The 27,649-nt window shown below is 39.1% G+C and overlaps 1 protein-coding gene across 2 annotated transcripts; it reads right to left on the reverse strand.

Annotated features, from left to right (window-relative positions):
• Positions 1-205: 205 nt before the first annotated feature.
• Gp150 (glycoprotein 150) lies at positions 206-26,973 on the reverse strand. 2 transcript variants are annotated; one of them, XM_043413756.1, is made up of 8 exons: positions 26,668-26,973; positions 6,378-6,685; positions 5,788-6,239; positions 4,457-5,031; positions 4,028-4,370; positions 3,345-3,710; positions 2,502-2,889; positions 206-1,866 (listed from the first exon to the last, which is right to left on the reverse strand). In XM_043413756.1, the coding sequence occupies exons 2-8, from the start codon at positions 6,669-6,671 to the stop codon at positions 1,465-1,467; spliced, it is 2,820 nt and encodes a 939-aa protein (XP_043269691.1). In that variant the 5' UTR covers positions 6,672-6,685; positions 26,668-26,973; the 3' UTR covers positions 206-1,464. The 2 variants fall into 2 exon arrangements, with proteins under 2 accessions (XP_043269691.1, XP_043269692.1); XM_043413757.1 differs by lacking the exon at positions 26,668-26,973 and adding an exon at positions 6,928-7,075.
• Positions 26,974-27,649: the final 676 nt, after the last annotated feature.

A 27,649-nucleotide genomic window follows, 5' to 3' on the forward strand; every position in this document is an offset into this window, starting at 1 on the left:
ACCCTTAAATGACTGATAATTCCCGATCTTTTGTGTCATGTTGAGGAGTAGAAATTTCGAAGCTAAAATGAAACGTAGCAGGCGAATTTCGTAGCCATGAAAGTTTATTGATTTTGCTCGTTTAAAAACTCTTAATTGAAATGTGAACCTTCAACTTTGTCGTGCGAGGAGCTTTGTCGAAAACACAAAATCGATGAAGCACGAGTTATAAGTTTAATATTTTTATTAAAATTGTTATATATTATTTACAGTGGATAGCGTGAAAACCGTAAGCCTGATCCGCACGATCCGGCATATAATTATTCATTTTTCGACCTTCTTAAAATTAGTGGATATTTTACGATCGTAATCTTAATACTTATATCAAATAAAAAAAAGAAGACAAAATGTATCTTTTTCCGCTGATCGTTGACGATCCTCTGGTAATACCGTACAATTATAATCTACAAATTCGGGCGTAGTTTAAAGTAAACGCACACATTTTTTAAGTAGTTGTATCTCTCTAAGGATGCAATGAAAGTTTTAAATCGTCTCGTTCCCGAAACTTCGCAGATATTCATCATTCAAAAATGACAATTTGTGGAATTCTGCTTGGAGTAAAAAAAAATGATCAGAATATTATATTATTTCATTAAAAAAAAGATTTCATTTTTTTTCGAATTAGTTGACGTATAAAATTTGCAAATGTTTTTACACTTGTTCACCATCCATCCTTAAGTCATGTCTGTTTCTTCTTGCCATCTTATTAGTAATTTGTTCGTATCAGCAAAGTGCTTTTCGCACATTCTTGTGTTTGTGTTTTTAATAAAATTTATCCCGTAAATTAAAGACTGCGCGTCGTAGTGTATAAAGAAAATTATATGGCTCGTCTCATTGTTGGATTATAGAGAAAAAAATCCTCGGACACTCGTTCCTTGATCGGTAACGACGTAGTAATTTCTTTTTTTCACAGTATCGTTAACTAGACGCCGGAACAGGGCTTAAATTATCGATCGATTGATTTATTTTGGGTAAATATTTAGAAGTGCAACTTTTCCGAAAAATGGCGGTTTTTCTTATTTTGTTGATATTAAGTAACTGCGATTGGCATCGTTGCCGTTGGGCATTAAATTGGAAGGAAAAGAAAAAGGGAAATAAGGAAATCTGTGTCTCCGACAATCTTCAAATCCTCCTCGTGGATGAAACTTCAATATATAATTAAAAGGTTGGTTCTTGGAAGACTGCGAATTGAATGAAACGTGCTTGGAATAATAATTCGACAATATTCGTCATCCTTATATATGTAAATTGATCAACAATTTTGTGAACCTCGATAATTTTGTGCGCATTTCGATCGAATCTCACAAAAAGGAAGAATTTTGCATGCTTGAACGATTTTTTGTGACGGAAAATTGAAATTTGTAGGTGACGAGATCGTTTCTCGCGTTTTTCGCTACTTCCTGCGTCGCTTAAATTCTTTATCTTTTAAACACTCTCGGGAACGATCTTATCGTAGTGGAAAGTACTGCTCGAATAGAAACTGCCGCGTTTAGACATGTGCGGCGTTGCTATTTCTTCCTGAAGTGGCTTGTAAACGAGGCCGCAATTCTTGTTGTCAACCAGGCCCTGACGAAGCATCATCGGTGGCCTTATCACCGGACCACGGCCCTTTGAATTCCATGTCACATGCGCAAATTTAACGAACAGTAGGATCAGCGTCAGTGCGATCAGCACTGAGGTCAGAATCTGCCAAGCCAATGGGCTCATCAATGGGTAACGGAATTCAACCTCATCAGAATATTTCACGGTGTTCACGTCCTCGTATTCTTGATACTGATCATGCCAGATTGCATCGACTTTTCCGTCCAATGTCGAGTCGTGATCGAGCTGCAAAAAGCGAATAAAAAGTTAATAACAATTAAATGAACGATCGCATTTCCGCGAGTGTTGATTCAACGCGTTTCCGACACGGTTCAAATTTTGGAAGGCCTCTCGACTTTGAATATGGAATATTCTCGATTGTACAATAAATGCGATGTGGGTGGAGATCAACAAAATTGCATTTTTTCGTGGAATTGATTCCGGAGTTTTTTTTTTTTTTAATATCAATTGCAAAGAGATCAAGATTCTGTCGAACAGTTTCCAAAACTCTATCTACAAAGATCCGGATTTCAAAATAATCATTTTCAGGGCATTTGAGCCGAAACAACATGGGAATAGGATGGAAAATAGTTTCGAAAATCTCATGTGTTCGAAATTTTGTTGATTTTTCAAAGTCTGGCTAATGCTGACTCGCATTCAAGTTTTCATGGAACTCTGGTAGTTCGAAGGGGTTAAAATATTGAAAGAAGCCAAAGATGTTGGACTTTGGTTCTGTTGAATATTTTTCAAATTTCGAATTCAAATGTTGAGATGATCGTTCGAAAAAAGAAAAGAGTCTACAGTAGATTCACTTCCGGTTCAATGAAAATCTTTAAAATTCGTATTTGATGATAAAATAAAACGGAAAATCGATTGCTCACCTTGAAATCTGGAAGACCGTCAGCATCGAGATCAGGAAGAGCGTCATCGGAGGAGGCGAAAGTGACAACATGATCGATGGGTTTGCGACCCATGTCTCTGGACGGTGGACCATCTTCATCGTTGTCACAAACGGTTCTCGCGAGATCCGTCCACTGACTGACACCTCCCGTTTCTGCGTAATCATTTCCAGCCATTCCGTAGTTGTTGACGTAACCCAAAACTTCAGTGGGTGTGACACCGTGATCGATAAGCCATTGTACCGCCGAATTGAATTCTTCGTCACACATAAACGGATTGTGCGATACATCGAGACCAGACAATTTTGGCATTGCTTTCAATTCCTCATGAGTTATTTGTTTCAGTTCGTTGCCACGAACTGAGAGGAATCTGGGGAAATAATAATTTCATAAAGCATTAATTATCGCTCATTATTTCAATGAAATATTATGCATCTGTTCCGATAAATCATTTGTGGACTTTTGACATGACAAATCGCGAAGCATATACATTGAAAAATTCATTGAAAATCTAGTATCTGGTACTTGAAAATTACTATCGACGCGTCCAATCGAAATTTACTACGAAACATTTTCGAACGATACATTTAAGCAAAAAGACTGGCAATTTTTCCACGAACTTATTACACTTAAACGAATTTTATGGAATGTTTTTCAGGATTTTCCGTTTTTTGCTTCTGTTGTAATAATGAAAATTCGATAGGTTTTGCAGTAAACTAAAAATTGACATTTTTATGGATTGGCCATTGAAAATTGAGGTTTGTAGCGAAAGAAGCTAATTTTATGAAGGACGTTTACACAAAAATATCAGCGTTGAAAATATACCTGAGAGATTTGAGGGGCTGTCTAGCCTCGCTCCAAATTCTTCGTAGTTGACATCTGCTGACATCGAGCCTGGACAATCCGGGAGTTTGAAGGAATGGCGTAACTTGGAGACTGACGAGAGGATTACCGGCGAGATTGAGTTTCAAGAGGGTACGTGCACCAAGGAACATTTTCGGCTCAAGAGTGTTTATCATATTGTCCGACAGATCCAATTCTCGGAGCGAAGACATGGATTTCAGGAGACCAGTGGGCAAACGAGCCAATCGATTTCTTGCGAGGTTCATTTTCATCAATGCTGGCATCGAGTCGAAAGTTCCTTCGGTGAGCGTATCGAGACCGCAGTTGGCACATTCGAAACGATAAATCCTGTCGCATTCAGTTTTTCATATCAATAAGTGTGTTTATTTTATCATTCAGTTCAGACTTGGACGAATGGATCAATAAAAAAAATGCAATAATCGAAATTCCATTAATTCATTAATAACTAATGTTCGTTTCGTTAAACTGAAGTTACTCATAAATAATATTGCTGTGATAACTATGAGAATGGCGTAAAGCTTCAAATAATCTTTTTGGGAATCATCGATCAACTTCAAAGCGATGTTGGATCGTTGATTCTTTATTTTTATAAAATCGTTAAAGAATGCAATACGAAGAGGATGAAAAATGAGAAAAATAATTACGCGTATGTGTCGTATTCGTTGCCGAAGACTTTGAAGACCGGAAGTTTGTTCAAACTAGGATTGTCGTTCATAATAAGAATTTGGAGTCTGGCGTTGGTCCGCAAATGGTGCTCGTTGAACGAGGTGATTTTGTTGTCACTTATATCGAGATAAGTCAACTGATAGAGATCGGTGAAGGCGTGTTGATGAATTCTCTTTATTCCGTTGGAAGCAACGACCAATTTTTCCAAGGCGTTTGCACCGGTGAGATCGCCTTTCATTATGAACTTGATGCGATTGTGAGATACGTCGAGATTCGTCAATTTAGACATTTCCTGGATTCCAATGCTGGTCAGACTGTTATCTGTAGAGAAAGAAAATATAAAATCGTTTAATGTCATGGAGTTAAGGACGAGATTCAATTTTAAAGTTAATCAAATTTGCCCTTACAGCTGATTCGGAGCGTCTGCAGTCCTTTGTCGAGCACGCCCTCGGGAATCTCGTTCAAATGATTGCCAGAGAGATCGAGTTCGACGAGCGTATCGATCGAATCAAAAATCGATTGATCAATATTCTGCAATTTGTTTCTTTTGAGATCGACGAAAGCGAGGTTGGGCATCTTTGCAAACGCAGCTCGTGGCAAACGAAGTATCGAATTATCGGAAAAGTCCAATTCGGCGATACTCGTCGAGTTGAATATGTAGTCCCTCGATTTAAACCAATCGCGATCGAACGGTTGGCCCGAAATCGTCAACAGACTCAGTTGCGTGTTGTTCTCGAAGTAATCCGCCTCGAGCTCTTTCAAGCCGTTTCTCGTCAGATTCAGGGCAAAGAGATAATCCGTACCATTGAAAGCGCTTCTGTCGAGTCTCACAATATTCGTGTCGACAATCGTGATCGATTCCAATTGTTGCAACCCTCGCGAATGAATAGCCTGTGGCCCGAGATTTATTTCGCCTGCATTCTCGATCCTCAGGTGAGCGATTCCTGAACCAAAGTTCTGATTTTCGATGAGTTTGCTGCATCTGATGAATTTTCAAGGTCGACCAAACATTAGTATACGAAATTTTTTTTTCAAAACTTATTTCTACTTTAAAAAAGTGGAAAATTGCGCTCAATTCAATTCTGTGATTGAATTTTTTCATAAAACTCATTCAACGATCTCTGAATCATAAAAATTTCATTTGTCAGTAATATTCTCATGGACCGCGCCTCTCTCATTACTTTGCACGTTCAACCGTTAGCATGGATCAAGATCAGAACAAGTTCAGAGATTCGTTAGTTTTCGGAATGCCTCTACATCAGCGCAGATGCGAGACGATCATTGACTCTACCACGCACAAATTAGGCTAACGAACTAACGGAATCAGCGACGACGTAAAAAAAAAGCGCGTTCAAAACGTACGAGACGTCGCAGCTGATAGAAAACTGTCTCAACTGCTGTTCAAGTCAGATAAATGGACATCGAGTCGCGGTATTATAAAAGTTTCTGTTCGATGAACGTTTATATTTGACGAGAAAAACGGAGCGATGGCGTCTAACCCCAGAAATCTATTTTCGAAGCAAAATCCTGCTTAAAAGTGATTGAAGTCGCTTCAAAGTCGAGGAAATGAGGTTGCCCCGTTTCACGTACGATCTCATCTAATCAAATCCAATGAAATGGAATTCGTCACACGGATTTACGAGAGTTGAATCCTTCGGGCACGAAAGTTGCCTGTCATCGTTACATGAATCTCCCCCTTTTTTGCATTCGGAAAATAAATGCTAATTGCAAGCCTTACTTGGCTGTTGTAGCAGCTGCGTATTGACCAGAGCATCGGCAATAATCCGGGCACTCGGTCATCAGTTCTTCCTCGTCAGCGATGTCGTCTGCGTCGCTGCTGGCCCCATCGTCGTTGTTTTCGATGGCATCCTCGTCATCGGCATCCTCGTCGTCGTCGTCGTCGTAATCGTCGTCCGCATCCTCGTCGTCGTCATCATCCCCATCATCTTCATCATCATCGTCGCTGTTGTCCTCATCGTAAGACAACTCTTTTTCCTCCAGTTTTAGCGCTATCAGAGCTTCTTTCTCGTTCTTTTTAGCTTCGAGAATACTTTTATCATCGGCAAACAAGGCATTTTGAGAACTGGGAGTGACTCGTGCTCGTGGCTTGTGCGTGCTCGTGACGCGCGGCTTGTCTCGTGATCTTTGCGCCTCAGCTTTCATCACTCGAGCCAGCTCCTCTTGAATTTCCTGTAAATTCCATTTTCTTTTCAAACGTTCGACGAAAATGTTCGGCAAGTACATTCGCATTTGCGAACAGTAATGACCAAATTGAATGGACGAAAAGCGGTCGAATGAAGAACGACGAATGAGAAAAAAATGAATTACCTTCGTAGACACTGTAGCATTTTCGTCCAACGATTGAATCTCCTCCAAAAGCATGTCCTTGGGATTGGTGAACGGGTGAATGAATTCCGGTGGGTTCGGCATTAATTTGTTGTCAATGTCCGTTTCCAGCATGACCATTTCTCTCTTGATTTCCGGAAGAGTGACATTTTTAGTAACCTCCTCGGTTGTGGGTGCACGACTCGTGGATTTTTGGGTTGGCGGTACCGTTGTTGCGCCTCCTTGGGTACCAACGATCGTCGCTAGCAGTAGCAGCAGAGCTGCCCGAGACTTCATCGTGTCTCCTATATCTAAAAATCAGACACGAGTTCGTTACGTAAACTAAAATTAGCCAGCACGTGAGAAAGGTTCGAGGAGAGTAACCGAGAGGGCTGGTGCACGTGATCGAATATTGTGGCGTTGCTGTCGGGGTCGAGTCGACTGGGACACTTGAGACGGAAGTTAGTAAAACCACTGAGCCGGAAGCAGCGGAATATGTTACCAATAAATTCGGTCACGATATTGAATCGATAAAAATTGAAGGTTTTCATACTTTCTCTGGGAATCGGACGAGCACCTCGTTGGATGGAGCGATCTTCGATTGAACGAGAACCGTTAGAGGAGATTCATCGAGCACAACTGAATAATTTTTCTGGTCTTGGCCGGCTCGCACCTTGTTTACACTGGTGAAAACAGACCTGGTAATAAAACAGAGTAGGTACGGGCACTGTAGAGGGGCAAGTTGTGCCGTATACACCGAGATAACTCCCGAGGCATTCGGTGAACGAGTGAGAGACGTGCAAAATCTTCTGTGAGCCAAGGCTCTCGTATTATGTTAGTTATATATCTGTACCGTCTACTTGGTTTTATTATAGTATACACATACGTCAGCGTGGCTTGATTTCCACGTGTCTCAAAGGGGCGTACGTAAAACAGTTGGAATATAGTGAAGCAACGGCTCTCGCGACTTTTTGACTCTCGCCAATCGGAGTGTCTTTATACCGGTGATCTAATGTCGCAAAGACATTGAGATTGTGCTAAAAGCCGAGAAAATACGTCCTGTTGACTCTGAACCAACGCCTATACACGAATGGGATAGGCAAACCCTCGAATACTCAAGGAGAAGAACAAGACGCAGAGTCGAGGTGATGGATAGAGCCACGAAGGGAGAGACGAGAAGAATCAGCGGGATAAGAGAGCCGAAAGAGGAAAAGAAAACGAATTATTAATGTTACGATCACGATTAAGAATGATAGATGTTGCGTTTGAGGAAAAAAATTGGAGAATCGGACGAATAAACGTTCTCGAGGGTTCGTACAGCTTTCTCGCACCAATGGCAAACTGTATATGGAGCATTCCAGGCCAAATAGACCACTTTTGAACCTGACTCCTTTCGATTTTGCGCAAACTTTTTCATCTTTTTCTACTGTACCAGGGAAATTTTTCATTATTTTTTCAAATTTTTTTTTGGCAGAAAAAAATATCAATAGGTCATACAAATCCATCTTCAATGTTTTTTTTTTAAGAATTTAGATAAAAAACAAAAATTTGGGATGATTGCCATTTTTTTTCTCCATAAGAACCTTTGACATTTTCTGCAAGTTCTCTGAAATTTTCAAAGTGGGTTCTTTTCGCTTTTTTTTTCCATTACAAAAAAAATTTTTTTTTCAATTCAGCTCATCTCTTTGACACCACTTTGAAAATCTTCTAGGATGTACCAAGAACCTTAAAAGTTAGAAAACAATGATAATTATGAAAATTAAAGTAGATAATCATTGGAAAAACTTCAATTTTTTCCGAAAAAATCAGAAAAAATTAATGACAGCCCTGAATATTTTTTGATTAATTCCAACTACAGAATCTATAATTACATAAAGGAAAAAGCGTTGAGTGTAAAAGGGAAAAATTGATATGAGTTATATCCCGATTAACCTACTTTAAAATTTTTCAAAACTTATAACTAGATCAAAAATTGTCCAAATGATAAATTTTATTCCATTTTCTTTGTCTTCAAATGTAATTTAGCAAAAGACAAAATATATCAAAGACCGTCTTTAATTTTTTCTGATTTTTTGCATGACCTTTTGATATTTTCTCTGAAAAGTACGTTCGAAGATAAAGTTAAAAAAAAAACGTCCCAATAAATCAAAAAGTGTTACGTTACTCTGAACAAAAATAACGCCATTTAAAAAAAAATGGGAATGCCTCATATGCGTAGTACACTAACACAAGAGCGTGATCATGTGCGAAAGATTGTGTCGTGATGATACTGATTAGAGAATACAATTATATATATATGTCTACATACGCGAACGGGTGGGGCCAATGATTGAATAGAAAGACGGAGAGAATGAAGCTATGGAAGAAACGGAGAGAGAAAGAGAGAGGCAGAAAGATCGTGGACCCGAGTGAAGAAAATAGAATCAAAGTTGATACAATGCGAAGGTGTGCCCTCTCATTTATCAGCATCATTGCCATTCCATCGCCTCCGAGAGACACGGTCGGAATTTCAATTTCTATTTTCTATAAGGATAAATTTGCTGTTTCCGAATCCGTCTCCATATGTCCGGGGATTTCTCGTTACATCATTCATCTTTGAGCGCGTCATTCGATAAAAAAGACAACGGCTAGAATCACGCGCTTGAATTATACATATGAACATTTCAAGTTGAATCTCAAATTACATGTCGTCAAAAATTTGTTGTTTCGTTTATCAATTCACATCCGAATAATGTTGAGACATTACTCGGTTTCGAACCTGGCGTTCTGTTATGCGAATTTCCATCAAAATGTTTATTATTGTGAGTCCAATTATTGCTTCAATCGTTAGCGTTGGTCTCTACTCTCGGAATCAACCAGCTTTTTGTTTTAAGGTGATGATACATTGATCGAGAGTTCAGTGTGAATAAACGGCATTTTATCAGTCTCTGGTACGATTTCGATAAATAAGCAGCAGAAGCATTTTGAGAAATCACTTGTAGAGACTTTTGGTTCGACGGTAGCAAAAACTCGTGTTTGACTGACACGCGTCATTAACGATGCTTCAATGGCTCTTAGGCATTCGAAGATCATCGTAGCTCGTAAAACTTCGGTTCATTTTTTGGCTATTGGCCAATCGTGACGCCACTAACACCAAGAGAATTTAAATCTTGCGGCTACACTCCTCTGCTGGCGTCATGGGATTTACGACGCATTTACTCCGTAAATCGTACACGCTGCGGTTTATTCAATCGGTCACACGATTCAAGATTTACGATTACTATCTTCGCTATTTGAAACAATTCGACGCGTAAACGAACGTACAATTGAGTTTCCAAAAGAATTATTATGCCCCATGAAAAATGGAATTTTTTCGATGACAATTGTTTGCACAAATAACCTTTCCGTCAACAATCGATCGATCGAGTTTTCTGGTTTTTACTTCAATTGCGTCGAGAGATAAGACACATCAAAGTCTCATCGACGTGCTTCATCGTCATCAATGACGTCGATGTCTTATGCCTCAGTTCAAGTCAAATATTTGACTCCGATGACACTAGAGGATATTTTTTTCAAGCACATTTCGAATATCGAAATAGACTGACCTTCACTGGCGTTAAATTGTACGCGCTATCGTACCTATCACTTTTTTTTTATCTAAATAGGATAACAATATAATAACGACCATGGGGGAGGTGGAGTATCGATGAAAAAATTAGTTTGCATCGTTATTGGGATTTCGTTCGTTATGGCAGCGCGTCGAAAGTTAATGAACTGTTATTAGAGGAGCGTGGGATAATTCCGGACGCGGGGTAAATTGGACACCGCAATATTTTTATACTCCAAATCCCCCACTTTCACGCACTTGAACTCATGCCACAGTCCTATCGATTTTAATATTGTTCGAGGCGTAAATCGATGTATTTTCGTCAAGGTAGGACCAATTGTAAAATTTCGTAAATTTTAATGTAATTTTTGCCTATTAAATGAATTGATCAAACTACAGGATAAACGGGTTTCAATGTTATTGAGAAAATAAATTTACTATCCTAGTTCTATACGAGTATCAAAAACGTAGTTCAAACTTTGGCTTTTCCCACCGTTTTTTAACTGTTGATTAACTCGTGAAATTTCGTAGTTTGGGGTGATTTCGAACGGCTTTTCGAAGGAATTCTGGACGTTCCGCTCCTACGCCATATCCATCGATTTTTTTCAAATTTCAGATACCACGTAAATACATATGAAAGAAAACACCAACTTGTGATATTGAGTGGCAAGGCAGTGGACGATGTGAAAACGGAAAAGTTATTTTTGTTTTGAAAAATATGAAGATCCACCTGCCGAACACAGGATTATCTGAATCGAGTGTGAAATGTGAGCTTTCGTGATTGCACAAGCGAAAGTACGAGTCGAGAATTAGTTTGCGATGTGTTGCAATCTCTAATGCAATCTAGATTTACCTCAAGGGCCGTCCGGATTTACCCCGGAGGTTCGAGATTAATCCGAATTTACGGAGTGTCGTTTTTTGCTAAATATCTAGCAATTTTTCTTATCTATCAGTTAAAATTTACATCGATAATGGTAAACAAGATATCGAGGAGTAAAATACATGGAAAATTTATTTTGTAATTTCGTCATGTGGTTCGTTATTAATCAATTTCCTTTAGGCGGTTGGAATTACCCCAATTTCTCCTAATGATCTGTTAGTCAAGCGAAAATGGTAATAACTGGACTCGCTCGCTAGCTCTGGTGGACGATGGCGACGTAACATTCATCAACTATCTCTTTCGTCTTTGGTAACGTTTTTTGATAATCATAATTAGCGATAAATTATCGTGCATCCCTAGCAGCACGTCGTTATTCATATCGCGTAAATTGCAATTCGTTGCAAGGTTCAACCGGTCTCCTTTTTCCGGATGAATGAAAATAAACACAATGGAAATATCATTTACTGTAGACGGGAAATAACGAGCGGGAGATAAGGAGAGTAATACTGATGACGGAATTCAGGGAAAGTTTAGCGCTCTGGACATTTTTACGGAAAAAAACGTTAACGATGCTCCAAGTTTTTCAAAACCGTCGCCATCACACACTTTTAAAGATTTAAACGAAACGATCTTTTTCTTGGAATAAGAAACAAATTGATTCGAGTCCCATCAACGATCGTACATGACGAAAGACTCTTGGAGATAAACGAGGAGAATTTATTCCACAGTTTTCATCTTTTTCATAATATAAAAATCATCGCAGGCTGTTTAAAATAGTTATGTGATAAAAATATATTTGGACATTTTTCACAATAAAATAATCCTATATTCACTGTTGGTAACACTACGATCAATTTTTCTTTTCTGGTCTCCAAGGAAACTAAGAAATATAAACGCTTCTTTTCTCCTGTTTTACTTTCAATGTTTTGTGTTTCTAAACCAGTCTACAAAATAACATTGAATCGGACCTTTCTCTATTCTGTTTTATTTTCCAATTCATCATTGTACTTGAAATGAAATCATCTCAATTAATTGTGTAGTTTGGTTACTCGATTTGAGGTTTGGTTTGTATGGTGCTTACCAGTGATAGTTTTAATTTGAGCTTATCAAAGAATTCAAAAGTCTGAAGACACAAAGTTCACCCGCTGATTATTAACCGGAACCAGAAGCCACCGCAATCCGGTTAATCTGTGTCTTCAGGTTCCTCTCCTCAATCTTTTTTCTGAACATGAGTGTGGCACGCTTGTACGAGTACTTAATCAGAATTATACCGCTTTACAATCGAAGTTATACCGCTGTATGTTCTAACCTTTTAGAAAAAATAAGAAAAAGGTAACGTTTATCTTTAAGATTATTCTTTATTTTAAAAAATGTACGATTTTATATTAAATTTAACCAACTCTCAGAATATTTGATTTTCGATCTGAATAAATTAAAACTATTTTCTGGAACCAGGTATTATTTATTCAAACACAGGCCCATGCCGAATATCAAACAAGCTTGATCGTCAACGCCTTCGATGTATTTTAAATTTTCATTTTATTACATGTACTCAGCTTTCCTGATGCTTCAAATTTTTCCTGATGCGTGTGAACGTTTTGCAACGAGAATAAGTCTCAGTGTGTCAGAGATAACGGCGACGTGAAAGATTGCTGGTGATTATAATCGGTTTTCGAGCTGTCAAGGAAAATCAATATTGTTTGGGTGCTCGAAAAATTTCCACGGTTTCCCGTCTTCGGATGGTCGCAGCATTATACTCCTTTGTTCCCGGGGTTGGAAAAAGTGCAACAAGTTGATTTACAATGGCCGTTGTCAGACGTCCCGGGTAGCAACGTCAGTCATCTTTCAGGCGGTATCTCGTTGCCATCTCGTATGTGTATAACAGGAGTAAATGTATACGTGAAAACCAATACGGCTCTGATAACACGAGGATATCGCGAAGAGGCTGAATACGTGGAGTTGCATGCGCATGAAGCGACGAATATGAATTGTATATAAATCGCTCATTCGTGTTATCTCACAACTCGTTTTCAAATGTGCACCGTTTCAAGCGTTTGAGGAAACAAAATGATTTTTTTTTCACTCTGAGCAACGCTGTTCTTGGACGGAAAAAAATAATGTGGACGAGGATTTGGGTGGGCTTCAATATGTCGAATAACTGAATTGTAGAACGGTCGATATTTCGAAATTTTTAAAGTTGTGATATCAGTTTGGAGAAAAATAAGTAATTCGAAATTCTTATTTCCAATCGACTATTCAGCAGATTGCGCGTTTAATCAAAAATTCCTTCTTTGAATTCGTATTTACCCGGAAATATATATTTCAATAGTTTTCATTTCGAATGCAATTTCAACAGACCATACGAATGTCAAAAGTTCATATTTTCGAATTCAAAATGGAGAGTAATTGTTTTACAGACAGACCAGAATATAGAGCAGCAAAAAATCGAAAGTGAATTTTTCGAGCCTATAAAACTTGGATATGCGGAACAGCGATTTCTCGAAAAGGCGAAAGTCAAAATGGCAATGTTTAAAATTGGAGATCACCGATCTGAATAAGTGAGTGAGTGAGACTCGTGTATTTGGAGCTCCATTGCATTTCTATATTTTGATCGATCGACTTTCTAACGTTTCGCTATTTTTACTGTTCGACTTTTTGGTGCTTCAGTATTTCAACCTCAGTAATATTTGGTCTTTCGTTATTATATTTTCAAAATTGTGAATTTTCACAGTACCGCTGACTGTAGTAATTTATGAATCGAAAGAGTGATAGTCGAATTTTCGAAAAACTGATATTTTAGTCATCGTCCTATGGGCGATTGTTACATTCTATTTTCGATGTAAACGTGCTCCGAACCTTGCAGTTTCTGTTTTATTTATTTTTGGCATTCAAAGCTCTAGTCGAATCTAGCCGTCTCCATATTATCATTCGAAGTTTATAAATTCGAGATTTTAGCTGTTCGAAATTTTAGTCATTCCAACATTTGATCCCCACCCGAGGATTTCACTCACGGAGAAATATTCATCGTCGCTAATATTTTTTACGATGACGATTAATCTGGGTTTGCTTCGTGAGCTTCGATGCGGAATATTCCTTTGAGAGTTCAAAGAATCCTTTCATTCGTCCTCCGCGTGTATTCGTCGAGGGAGAGTTTCGACTTTCCACAAGTCAGCTCCGTTTCCGTTTTTCCCGTAGAATTTTACTCGCCCCAGCGATAGAAAATGTCGAGTAGTCGTGCACGCAACACGCACACATTGTTATCGTTCGGCTGAGTGGTGAAAAAATATTTTCTCTCAAAGACGAGCTCGTTCTTGGGTTCTATTGACTCGGGAATTTTTCATCCCGCATGTATATGGACCCAAAGCCCTTAAGGGCTTCTCGCTCAGGTATTATTCTTACGGTGAATCTGAGAGAAGGAATGGATACGGTGTTCAAACCTTTCGAGTCCCTGCGTGAAGCCGGAAGGTCGATCTTCGATGTTTGGAGCTCGAGACGATGGCGATGTGTTCGATGCACTTATTGGCCACCCTGCCGGTCGGATCTTCGTGTGCGGAGAAAAAAACATTTGAATTTTTGCTAAATTTCAACTCCCCCAGAGGGAAGGAATTTTCCGAAATGTTATCGGCCCGGAGCGCCTCCATTTTCTCGACGCGAGACAATTTCGATTAGAAAGTTGGAAAATGAAATGACTTTTGTGTGTTCAGTCGATTGAATCTCATTCATCCAAGCGAACGAACTGATTCCATTCGTTTCATGAGATAATCGTGTTTGCGTTACTAAAGTATCCGAGCCCCGTAAAGTGTGTTCATCGATTTTTTCTTGATTTTTAAGCCTACGACTGCGTTGCTCTCGCGGGATGTGAAGTACGAAGAGTCGCTGCACACGGATCCTGGCTGCGGAGCATATCGCTTCCTCAGCGAGCATCCTCGCGTTAAATACAGATATATCGCGCTTGTCGAGGGCGCGCACACCAGCTGGAGCCCGTGACCGGCTCCCTTTGTTCAGATATAGGGCTAGTCCCCCTCTCTGCTTTAAAACTCCTCGTTTCGTTTCTCTCGTTTCCTCAGGCCTTTATATAAACCCATATGGAGATGTATGTGCTTGTATACGTGGCAGCAGGAGTATAGAAGTTGTTGTTCGACGCACGCAGTCGAGGTAAAATTACCTGACCGGGGACCAAGCAGGTGGTCCGGTTTGCTCTGGGCATTCGCCGCGTCTTCTCCTTCCAAGATGTGTCCAAACCCTTGTCTCGCACACGCAGTGCCACCGAGATCACGAGGACACACAACATTCGAATATCCCTCGAGGCTAGAAGAAGCTAAAATAGAAGTTAGGCAATTGGAATATAAATGTGGAGGCTGAGGAAGGAGGAAACCATGTGGCCGTCTCAATACTCCAAATTCTGTGTGCTTTCATGAAATCTTCACAAATTCTTCATCGAATCGGCCAGGAATTTGGGCCAGACGAAAGTGTCACTCGAATGATTCACTCACCGAGAGGTCAGGTCGTCGATTGCTCTTTTCGTTGCTCTCTACGAAGGTCGACAAAGCGTGGCTATTGCTATTTCGAGTTTGTGCGTGGAGCTCAATGTTTTTTCACTTTGCGTTTCTTTTTCTCTGTTCACCCTGACCATTTCGTAGCAACGAATTGACAGGTGGAAATTGGCATTTTTCTCGGTTGGAGTTGCAGGTAACCCCGGTCGAAAATCAACATTTGAACAGACCTTTTGGGCTTTTTTGTTACGAAGAAAAAAACGTTCGGGCTGACCCAATAGCTCGAGACGAACTTGACCTGCTCCATTTGTTTCTTTTGACTATGAAGATTCATGGGAAATTTCCTGTTTTTTTATACCAATGGAAATTTCGTTGATGAAAATCCCTGCGAATTCTTCCAATTTCCTCCGCGTTCTATCGTTTGGTGTCCTTGGTGGTAATTAAGGAGGGTGGCTAGGGACGATACAATGTTGCCATGCCAAACCATGTAAAATACATTAAAAATTTCAAAATGATAAGAATTTAATAAAATTTGGTCAACATATTCTTTAGAGTTAAATTTGAAAATACAAATTTTTTAAGATTTTTCTTCTGTACAGTTATCGAGTAATTGATCACTAAAGTTCACGTGTATAAGCATAGCGTTTCCATATATATAGGTATACATTCCGGGCATAAGAAATCTGCTTTAATGCGTAATTACTCGATAACTAAGCAGAAGAAAATTTTGAAAAAAATTGTGTCTTCGCACTTGATGTTGAAGAACATTATCACCAAATTTGATCAATTTCTTATCAATTTGACGAACGTAGCCACCCTCCTTAAATATGACACGAATTGAATTTCAGGACACGAATATCGAAGATCTGGTTTAAGGGAGTATTGACCTTTCGATGAAATGGTGCTTGAGATAAGTCTCCGTGACTACTGCGAAAGGGCGTTTGCTCTCACGGACTGATGGATTACTAAATCAAAATCGACTCGAATATCACGAACCGATCCAATGAGGTCCACGATAAACCTCGCTGTTTGCTTAATCTCTCAAGTTTCGTTGAAAAGCTTCGAGGCTACAGATTTGATAGCTATATTGGCGGAACGATATTAACGATTTTCATTATAATGTCCCCGATAAATGATCTGAGAAGCCATTCCCATTTCATTGCTTCTCAGAAACATGAGGACAACATTTTCATTAATCTTCGATAAAATATATACGAAGAAAAATTGAAAGAAAAAAACGCGTCGAAGAACGCGAGGCAGGCGTTGTGCGCGATCAGTAAAATCGATCAAGATCAAAGAAAACATGAATTTAATTATAGACTCGAGGCACGGATTCCAGAAAATCCAAAGGTCGCGAGTTTAACATCTAAAATTATCGCATGAATTCGATTGGGATGCGTTCTGTGAACAAAAAATCATATTATTCGAGCTTGAGGCACGTAAGTACGAAAAAAAATCTTCCGGCTCGCTCATATTTACAATATTTTGTATCATTGAACGAAAAAATGATTACTTTGTATAAAGGAGCATGTAATAATCGGTGATCGTTCCGATTGTCCTCGTTTTCGAAAGAGTGCTAAGGCTCGTAATTATTACAAAACTGTCGCCCATCATTGTTCGTCACGAGCAGAAGTTTTGCGCTGTATAAATACCTCCATCAGTTGTGTCGACACAAACGCGTACATACGAAAAGAAACAAGCAAAGTATGAGCGTCGCGGTAACGAGAATGGCGTCGTCGTTCCGAGTTGAAACACTTCTGAGCATGATACTTCATGTATTTACATACTCACCTTGTTTCAAGTTGTCTCGCGCCACTATATTCTCATGGACGCAGTGACTGCATTCATTTGCTTTTTTTTTCATGATCATTTTTTTTCTTCGATTATACGATCTTCTACGATGTACGCCTCGATTCTTGCATAATCGTCTAACTAGAACTTGATGCGACTTGTAATCATCATCGAGATTTCCGGAAGTGGTGAAAAACAAAAAAAAAAGGAAGGAAGAAAGGATCTTACTTTTCATCGTACTGACCGATACACGGAGAGACTTTTATACGAATATTTCGGATGAATCATAGAAAAATTTGCTACGTTTTGTAGCAGCGCTGTTCTATATATCGTCATTCTATTACATTTCACTAATGTGCATAGTAATTTTGATGCCGAAAGCAGTTCTCTCAAATTTTACTATGTACGACAGGCAAAATTTAGGACTATGACATTCTTACATGTATCGATATCTGAACGTCACTCGTGTCTTTGGTGAAATGGTAAAAATCGGTGAATTGGACTGGACAAATTGGTGAAATGTCGAAAATTTTTGTATCGTTGAGTCGCATCGTCCGAAAAGAAGTAAATTTTCTTTTCGACAAAGATTTACTTGAGAAAATCCGCTTATGAGCGAAGCGATTGCTTGAAATTTTATTATGTGCCGCTTGTTAATTTTCATGTTTATACTCGCAATGCCTCATACAATTGGTGGACGCATGAATTTTGCTATGTTATTGAGAAAAATTCATCAATTCGGTACAAAGGAAAATACGGAACTATGCAATTTTTTGGGGTGGGGTTCAATATGTGGGATAACTGAATTGTAGAACGGTCGATATTTCGAAATTTTTAAAGTTGTGATACCAGGTTGGAGAAAAATAAGTAATTCGAAATTCTTATTCCCGATATGACGCTGAAGTTTGCAACGTTGGAGCCCAACGAAATGATAAAAAAAAAAACTCCAATAATTCTAGTAATTCTCCAATTTCGTTCTCTGTCGAATTTGCAATTTGTAGTTTTTCAACCTGCACCGATACTTCGTGAAATAAATAAATTGGTGAATTACAAATGTTTTTTTTTCCTTCATTTCGTTGGACTCCAACGTTGCAAACTTCAGCGTCGTTTCCCGATCGACTATTCAGCAGATTGCGTGAAATATATAGTGTATTTCAATAGTTTTCATTTCGAATGCAATTTTAACAGACCATCTGAATGTCAAAAGTTCATATTTTCGAATTCAAAATGTTTTACAGGCATTAGTAATTGTTTGGGTAATTGTTTTATTAGTAATTATTTTACAGACAGACCAGAGAGTAGCAAAAAATCGAAAGTGAATTTTTCGAGCCTATAAAACGTAGATATGCAGAATAGCGATAGCTCGAAAAGGCGAAAGTCAAAATGGCGATGTTTAAAATTGGAGATCACCGGTCTGAGTAAGTGAGACGCGTGTATTTGGAGCTCCACTGCATTTCTTTATTTTAATCGATCGACTTTCTAACGTTTCGCTATTTTGACTGTTCGAATTTTTGGTGTTTCAGTATTTCAACCTCAGTAATATTTGATCTTTCGTTATTATATTTCAAAATTGTGAATTTTCACAGTATCACTGACCGTAGTAATTTATGAATCGAAAGAGTGATAGTCGAATTTTCGAAAAATCGATATTTTAGTCATCGTCCTAAGGGCGATTGTTACATTCTATTTTCGATGTAAACGTGCTCCGAACCTTGCTGTTTCTGTTTTATTTATTTTTGGCATTCAAAGCTCTAGCCGAATCTATCCGTCTCCATATTATCATTCGAAGTTTATAAACTCGAGATTTTAGCTGTTCGAAATTTTAGTCATTCCAGCATTTGATCCCCACCCTTTTTAATAAAAATTCGCTCGGTGTCCATTTTTGATATAGTACAGCGAGTTATTTACTATGGTCTGTGGCAATAGTTCCCCAAACTTTGCATTATTTGACACACTCTATATCGATTAATATTATGATATCGATATGGTTCGACGTTACTATAAAAACATAGTAATTTTTACTATAAGTCTCTCCGTTTACTTTTGTAACGAGAATCGATGATTTTCTCGTAGCAACGTTAGGGAGGAACGAAAGGAATGAAAACAAAGAACATTTGTAATTCCCCCATTTTTTTTGTAAATTCAACACAAATGGCTCATGGAATGAAAAATTGGAGAATTAAAAACGTTTTTTTTTCGTTTATTTTGTTGCACTCGAACGTTTCAAACTTCAGCATCATCGAATCGTCTCATGGTCGGCATTGGTTCGACAAAGCTTTCGGCTAATGCTGGCATCTTAGATTATGAACAATGTTTTCCTTTTTGTAAATCATCGCGCGAAAAGAAGAAAGAAGAAAAATCGAACGACGAAGAAAATCTATTAAATAAACAAAGAATAGAACTTCAAAAAAAAAAATCGTAAAAATTGTTCAGTCGATATAAAAGTAGCGTACGGAAAACCTGCAGCATATTTATATATAGTGCATATTCAAACTGCTTCGCTCCCTTTTATCAGGAGTTAGCTCACTCACGGGCGGTCTAAGATATCGTTGGACAATATCACCATACCAGCTTATCAGAACTCGCTTCGTGTATGTACTTTCAGAGCCTGCTATATTTGTTTTCTCGCGAGCCCACACATACGTTTTTTTTTATCCGTGGCTCATATACGGGCAAACTTCACCAAAGTATACTTTCGGAGGGTTTTTTTTTCCGTTGTACCGAAGCGGATACACGCTTGACAATCCGCGAGATCAAAATATTTTTGATCCCATGAAATTGCGGGTTGATGCGCGATCGTATTCGAAGGATTGAAAAACGCGAATTCGCACATTCATTAGCCATCGGAAATGTCTCTGTTTTCCATTAAAATCTCCGTCGGATCCATCGCCAACGAATATTTCAGCAATTGTTCTAGAACGATAAAAAGTCATCAGCTCTCGGTATGTTATCTACGTTATCGTGTTATCACCTATCACAGGTATTATCGTCGGTTTTTTTCGTTGCGATGATGCTCGTAAAACATTGATCGACGAGGTTCGAATAACATTCTCGACAATGTTCGAATAAATGTACGGGTCGTAATCAAAAGTTCATGTTAAATTGACAATGTTGCGATTAAAAAAGGTGCTCGGAAAAGTAAAAGTTAGCGGGATTCCGTTGATCGGAGGGTTCGGAGTTTAAATCTGGAACTCTTCCAATATACAAGCTTAAGAGTATGGATCAGTCGACTAACCTCACTTGGAATTTTTAAAATTGAAATTCTCTGACATGGTTTGACCGATTAAAAAAAGGCTCTGTCAGCCTACGCAGAACGATGGCAAAAATCGACTGACAGAGCCTTTTTTTAATCGGTCAAACTGTGTCAAAGAATTTTGATTTCGAAATTTGCAGCTCTCTCTCTCGCACTCACGGTTGCGATATACCGACTGATCCATCCTCTTAAGAAAGATCATGCGTTACTCGTGATTGAAAAAAGCAACTGAAATTTTGTGCTCTTTTGAAAAATGTAAAAGACGTATAAAACTGCTATCGGCATAACTTCATGAGGAATGATAACTGAGAAAATTAATGTTGTTGGAGAAAAACGGCTAACGAGAAACCATTAAGGAGGAACTGGGCTTGAAATGTGAAAAAAATGGTGATAGCTTAATGAATGTTTTAGAATACATTTTTGGATATATTTTCTATAGCCTCTCGAATTTTTAATCCTTTGAATTTTAACTTTGAAAATTTAACGCCCACGCATAGGAAATAACTTCACAGCTCCCATCTTTCAATGCTTAAAAACAAATAAAAAATTCTGATAGGTTAGAAAAAACTCGACAGTTTGATGATCTCTAAAGAATATGTGTGCAAAATTGGAGGTCGTTTCATTCTGGTATTTTTTTACATTTCACATAAATTCCACCCAAAAATGACGTATTTTTTGGGGTTAATCCCGTATAAACAAAGCAAACAGAGTTTACATAACTTAGATAAAAACAATCAAACTCATATTTATACAACCTCACTTCACGTGAAGCTGATGTACCGCCTTAAGGAAGATCATGCGTTACGAATAAAATTTATTCTCGCAATTATTAAAATTATGTAGGTTTAACTTATTTGTTGAGATGAATAAATTTTTGATATTATGATAGCGGTTAAAATACTTTCGTAGTAAAATCTTCAAGCAAAATGTGACAAGAGCCATTTTCTATTTATATGGGTACGCATATCTATATTCTAAAGCAGCTGGCTGATGCGGTGTTGTCAAACCTTCCACCGTTTAGTCGTCATTGCTCGTTAACCTCAAATATAAGTGTTTTTCTTTTTCCATTCCCAAGTCATTTTCACCGGTAACAAAGCAACATCCAATTTCATTAAATCAAAATCGTCGCACAGGAAGTGTGCCTGCCGCGTAAGAGCCCTTAAAAAATGAGATTTTCGTTAATTGTTTTCTCGACACCTGGACGGTAGATTCTATAATAATAATTCTGGGAATAAATGCACGCTGTACATTTCTAGCATATTTCCAAATCTCAACTCCTAAGGATTTTCGGTACAGAAGTCTAAATATTAAGAAATTGATTAAATTTCGTGATAATGTTCTTCAACATCAAGTGCGAAAATACAAATTTTTTCAAAATTTTCTTCTACTTAGTTATCGAGTAATTACGCATTAAAGCAGATTTCTTATGCCCGGAATGTATATATATGATGGAAACGCTATGCTTATACACGTGAACTTTTTAGTGATCAATTACTCGATAACTGTGTAGAAGAAAAATCTTAAAAAATTTGTATTGTCAAATTTGGCACTAAAGAATATGTTCACCAAATTTTATAAAATTCTGAACTTTTTGAAATTTTTTATGTTTTTAGCACGGTTCAGCATGGCAACATTGTATCGTCTGTACCGACGACGCTGAAGTTTGCAACGTTGGAGTCCAACGAAATGAAGGAAAAAAAACATTTGTAATTCACCAATTGATTTATTTCACGAAGTATCGGTGCAGGTTAAAAAACTACACATTGCAAATTCGACAGGGAACGAAATTGGAGAATTACTAGAATTATTGGAGAGTTTTTTTTATTATTTCGTTGGACTCCAACGTTGCAAACTTTAGCGTCACCTGTACCGAAACTCCTTAGAGTTGGAATTTTCGATTTCCATTAGATTCGCGTGAACTTCTCTTAACATCGATGATCATCAGTGATTGGACAGTGAAACATTGTATTACCAGAGATCGAACGATCGCGGAGATCGAACAAAAAGGAAGGAACAATGAGACAGAGATCGTGATTAATATGAAAGTGTCGAGCACAGAAAAATAGATGACGTTCAAAGAAAAATGGAGCATTGATTATTATTGGACACCTGTGATCGCAGCCGGATATTGTCCGAGATTAATTCTCAATGTTCAAAGTCCAGTATCGATTGTCCACAGAATTTTGTAATTTTTCTCCGAACCTTTGTAACAAGTCCGATGATTTGCTCTTCATCGAAATTTTCAGTTATTCTATGAACTTGCTTTGTTTACAGAATAAGCCAATTACGTCGCTACCCACGAATGACTCTTAAATTCATGAATATACCGCGTATCTCAATTCACAAATAAAAATGCATGCATTTCTCGTGTTACCATATTTTACAGCTACTAAACGTTCAATTACGTCAACAGAGAACAAATGTTCGAGCGTGGGCGTACCCGGAGGTCACATAACGTTTGCATTATTTATAGTTCCCTTCTTCCTCTGGGATTTGTTCGGAATTTTCATTTATTTATAACCTCAACCAATCAGAGCGGTCGTTCGCTAGTTTTTCTACGAAAAGTCAAGAGTCATAATCATTAAGGGATAAAATCGAATTTTAATGAAACAAAACGATCATTTATACTCGAAAGAAATCTTTTTGAGTTAAAAAAAAAATCAGGATTCCTTGCATTTTTGCCTACAACTGAAAATATGATAGGAACTTGAGCGTTTCGTTAACTGCCGAGCATCAAATGGCAAATGGAAGTAATAAATTGGCAAAATTCATTTTCTCTTATTTCTTAGCTCTGTCAGACTCGTCACATTTGCGTATATCGAGGCACGTATGAGAAATTAAACTTTGCACTTTTTCGAAGTTCGCACGAGCTCGATAGCTGCGATGCAATTTCCTGACATATCCTGACTCGTCGACTTTTGCGTTGCACGAAAAAATGCACCATGAATAAAGCTAATCGCAGATGCGGACCTCGGCGAACGTTGAAAAAAATTGCTAATATTGAATATTTCAATCGAATCAAACTTTTCGTTCGAGAATAAAAAACGAACTTGAAGAGTGGGAAAAAACGTCGTTGGAGGGATAAATACCGTGAGTCGTTTCCTCGTTTCTTCGATAGAAAAAAATAGTTTACCAAAGGCATTTGAAACGCAAAAAAGTGTGGGCAATCAGGAATTCACGATACGACGCTGAAGTTTTCAACGTTGGGGTCCAACGAAATGAATGAAAACAAAATGATACATCCATCAGTTTTTTATTTCACGAATCATAATTGTGTAGATTGAAAAACTACGAAGTATAAATTCGGCAGGAAATAAATTGGAGAATCGCTGGAATTATTGAACAATTTTTTAGATCATTCCGTTGGACTCCAACGTTGGAAACTTCGGCATCATTTCACGATGAGGATCGATTCGTCACCGAAAAGATATTTGTCTATAGTGGCTCAATACTGAATGAATTTTTTCAACACACTTTTTTTAAAACACTCGATTTTTCAAACATTGAATTTCACCATTCACGAAATTTCATGAAAAAACAAACGTGGCTTTTTCGTTTTCCATTGACTCGAGGATTGAATATTCATTGGCTGCTCAAAGCTTGATCCATTTCTTTTTATGGCCTATCTTTCATCTCGAAGATTCACATTTCGCGAAGAATTCGAGAACGCGTGAATCGCGGAGAGGAAAATATCTCCAAGTTCAATTCCTCGTCATTTACGAATAATAAACAATGTCTGGAGGTGCCTGACGTCACGAGAATAAACCTCGTGTTGCTACCATACGAATGCCCGCAGCAAATGTTATATAAACAATTTCCGGAGCACGATATTTGTCACGAGGGAGAGCTTTTCGCAAGCAAAAATTGGTGATATTTGAATTGTAAAACAGTTCGGAAAGATTCTATCAAACCAGATCATCATACTTGATAATTAAAAAAAAAAAAAAAGAAAAAAATCAACGAAAGCTTCACTTTACAGTGGATAAAAGTCGCGAATGAATAAACGTTCGTTCGAATATGATGACAATTTCGCAGAAATATGCGAGCATGTATGATTATCGTTGGTCAGATTGAGAAAAAAATCTTATAAATGGCGCGTTTATCATCGAGGCAGAAAAAGGATCGAATATAAAAAGCAAACAGATATATTTCTGGGACGTTGAGAAGGTTGCCTTGAAGTTTCGCTCGTTCGTATCATTTTTGGCCCGATTTGAAACGGTCGAATGTCAACTAGCCTTCGACGCGTTCCTTCTTCGCTGACGACTCATCGACCTAGACGTAACGAATGATCATGTGAAAAAGGTTTTTAGCCTTCCACGATCGACGAGCCTTGAAATTCGTGCAACGAACTCGGCACACTCGTGAAAAAACAGTTTAAAAAACTCTACCGCGTCTCTCTCTCTCTCGAAGTGTTTGGCTATACACGTGTGGCTCGAATCGATGAATAAAGAACGTGCAGGTGACGTCTTTTCCGTAATAAAAAAAAAGTTCGATTTTCGTCTTTAGTTTCATCATGCATCGTCCAACCGGAATGAGAATCCTGACGGAGAAATGGTGGAATTTGATTTTGTTAGTTCTGGCAATGAGCCGAGAGCAAAGAGACTCGAAGGATGAATACGCGATTCGAGGGATTTTCTTCCTTCTTTCGGTGCTTCTTCTCCACCGAAACGAATCGTCCCTCGAACTCTTTTTAACCCCGTCGTTAAACCCCCGAAGGATTCTGGGTGGCTTCGGAAAAGATTTTGGGTCACGTCGTTCTCGATTGAGGTACGAGATAATCAGTCGGCTGCTCTGTGCGGAAAGAATTTCGATTTTCCGACAACTAATGCCGATCGACGGGCTGGACGTTAATGACGCGAAGCTCGCGTAATCGCGTCGAGAGATCGCGTGCTTCAAAGAAGCCTCCGCAATTATTGTCAACGATCGAACTCTCCTGGTTTCCATTCGAACGAGGAACTTCTTTTTCCATGTTTCTCGCGCGGGGAGCTTCTATTTCGATAATTTTATTCGCATGTTATCAGAAGGACTCAAGCCGTTCGTGACGATAATACGGAAGCGTCTGCGACGGACTTAGTGTACAAGGAAACGACCGTGATCGAGGCCAAGCTTTGAAACACTCGAAAACAAGAAATCGTGTACCGAATTAATGTTCACGCTGAAAATGCCTTGTTACAGAGTCCGCGTATCGAGAGAGAAAATAAACCGAACTGGAATAACAATATATCGTCGATGGAGATCGCATTCGTAAGAAGCTTTGTCACGGGATGAATTCGCGGTAGCGAGCGATCAGAACGATTTTATCAACACGCGATCAGCGATAAGGTCGCTTTCGCGCAGTCACTTTTTTTCACAACGACGCCCGAGTAATGTCATTGGACGTTGTTGTCGCTGCGTCACGGTTTATTTATGGATGAAGAGAGAGAAAGACGACACCAAGAGATTGAAAATTCGTCGGAGCGCTTAGCGATAGCGCTATCGAGGCGTTCCGATCGTTCAGTCGCGCTTCCTTTTTTATCCCTTTTTCCCCGAGCTGAGGGAAGCTTTCGAAAAAGCTACACAAGACGAAATATGTCGAAGGATGCGTCACTCGTCGAGTAATAATAACTTAGCAATTTCATCACCTTCGGACTTATTTCTTCTCCAAAAGTGTCCAAAGTTCGAGTGGAGAAAACGATTTTTCGAGTGTGCGCGTCTGTTCGTATGTGTAGGCGAAGAAGGATCTCGAGTTACTTTGACGATCAACGGTCCAGGCTCGCGGCGGGTTTTACCGAGCCGTACCGGACAAGAGGAAGAGAAAGACTCGAGTCTTTCTCTTCCTCGAGCCCTCGTATACGAGATGAAGAACGGAACGAGACAACGATGGCGGCTGTTCTGGGGAGCCAAGGGAGCCTCGCGGAATATCCCGCGGTTCTGTATTATGCGAAACAGGCTATGAGGAATCGTCCGAAAAAAGCCGCTTCGAAGAAAAGATACAGGACATTAACGCGCATCGGTGCTGGGATGTGAGCGTCTGACGGTTTGCTCTCTCATCGAACGTGCGAGGACCGAGTACGGGGAAGAAAATTCTCTGGAGAGGTTCGATGAAGCGTAGCAAACAGACGAAAGTGCTTGGCTGTATCGCCGTGTATGCGGAGCGCAGAACGTCATAGATACACAGAATCCATGGAAGTATTCCCGACGTAGAAGCACAGCCGTGTCTCCACAATTTTTCGAGTGACGACACTATTTCCACAATATTCGATTACCCCGGCCCTGAACGAACGCCTCGTTTATTAAAAGCGATCTGTACTCACTTGATTCCAAATTCCCGTACGAAACGGTCGATGTGTGAAAGAACGTTGTAAAACTACAGAACAAAAACTTCGCCGAATTCACGTACAACACTTTTATTTTCTTGTTTCTAGAAGTTAACTGTTCCAAGAGGTTGCTCGTTCGAAGAGGAAAAAAACCGAAAGAAAGAAATAACGAAGATTCACTTCGAAGGTGAAATCGAAACGCGCTCCTCGTACGAACGCTCTCGTCGCTGGAATTTCTCAACTACGTACTAGCCTCGTGAACTCACGAGTCTGAGGGCGAGTTACCAGCGAGTTATGCGGGGGCCCCCCCGAACAAAACCACCGCGCTCAGGCTCTCCGAAGTAGGGGGCTCGTTTACGTTCGGATTCCCAGTGGTGGGGGTAAAAAAGCGGCGCAGGAAGATTCCAGGGTACGACTGATCTCCGATGTGTGCTCGCTCGCTCGCTCGCTCGCTACATTGCTACCTGGCCGTTTTCCTACCCACACCGAACTTCTACCTCTTTTATATTTCTCGCTGCGTTATACTTTCCGAGCTCTTTCACCTACGGTAACAGGTGGCCATACTGCTGCCACCTAGCGCCTCGATTCACAAACTCTCCTGGATCGCGAGCCAGCTCGACCTTAAGGATCTTGTACACGTATCGGAGTACAGTCTCCTCGAAAGTTTTTCGATATTTCGAAAAAAATGTATCTTCTCGTTGCAGAAAGTCGAAGTATCTTAGTGGCTCTAGAATTTGGAACTTTTATTCTTCGCTTTTATTGTTATGATTGTTTCGTTCGCTTTTTCACGATGAATTAAAATCAGCTGGATTCCCCGCTGCTTCAATCGAGTTTTAATCTTTCAATACGAAATTTACAATCGATTGTAACAAGCTGAGATTTTCGGTGTGAAACATGGTTCGTCCAAACATCGACTTGACGTTTAGATAATTTCGATCTTCTTTCGAAATAAACTTTTTCTTAATGAGACGATCATAGG

The sequence above is a fragment of the Venturia canescens genome, chromosome 3 (assembly GCF_019457755.1).
Source record: "Venturia canescens isolate UGA chromosome 3, ASM1945775v1, whole genome shotgun sequence".
In the NCBI taxonomy this organism is placed as follows: Eukaryota; Metazoa; Arthropoda; class Insecta; order Hymenoptera; family Ichneumonidae; genus Venturia; species Venturia canescens.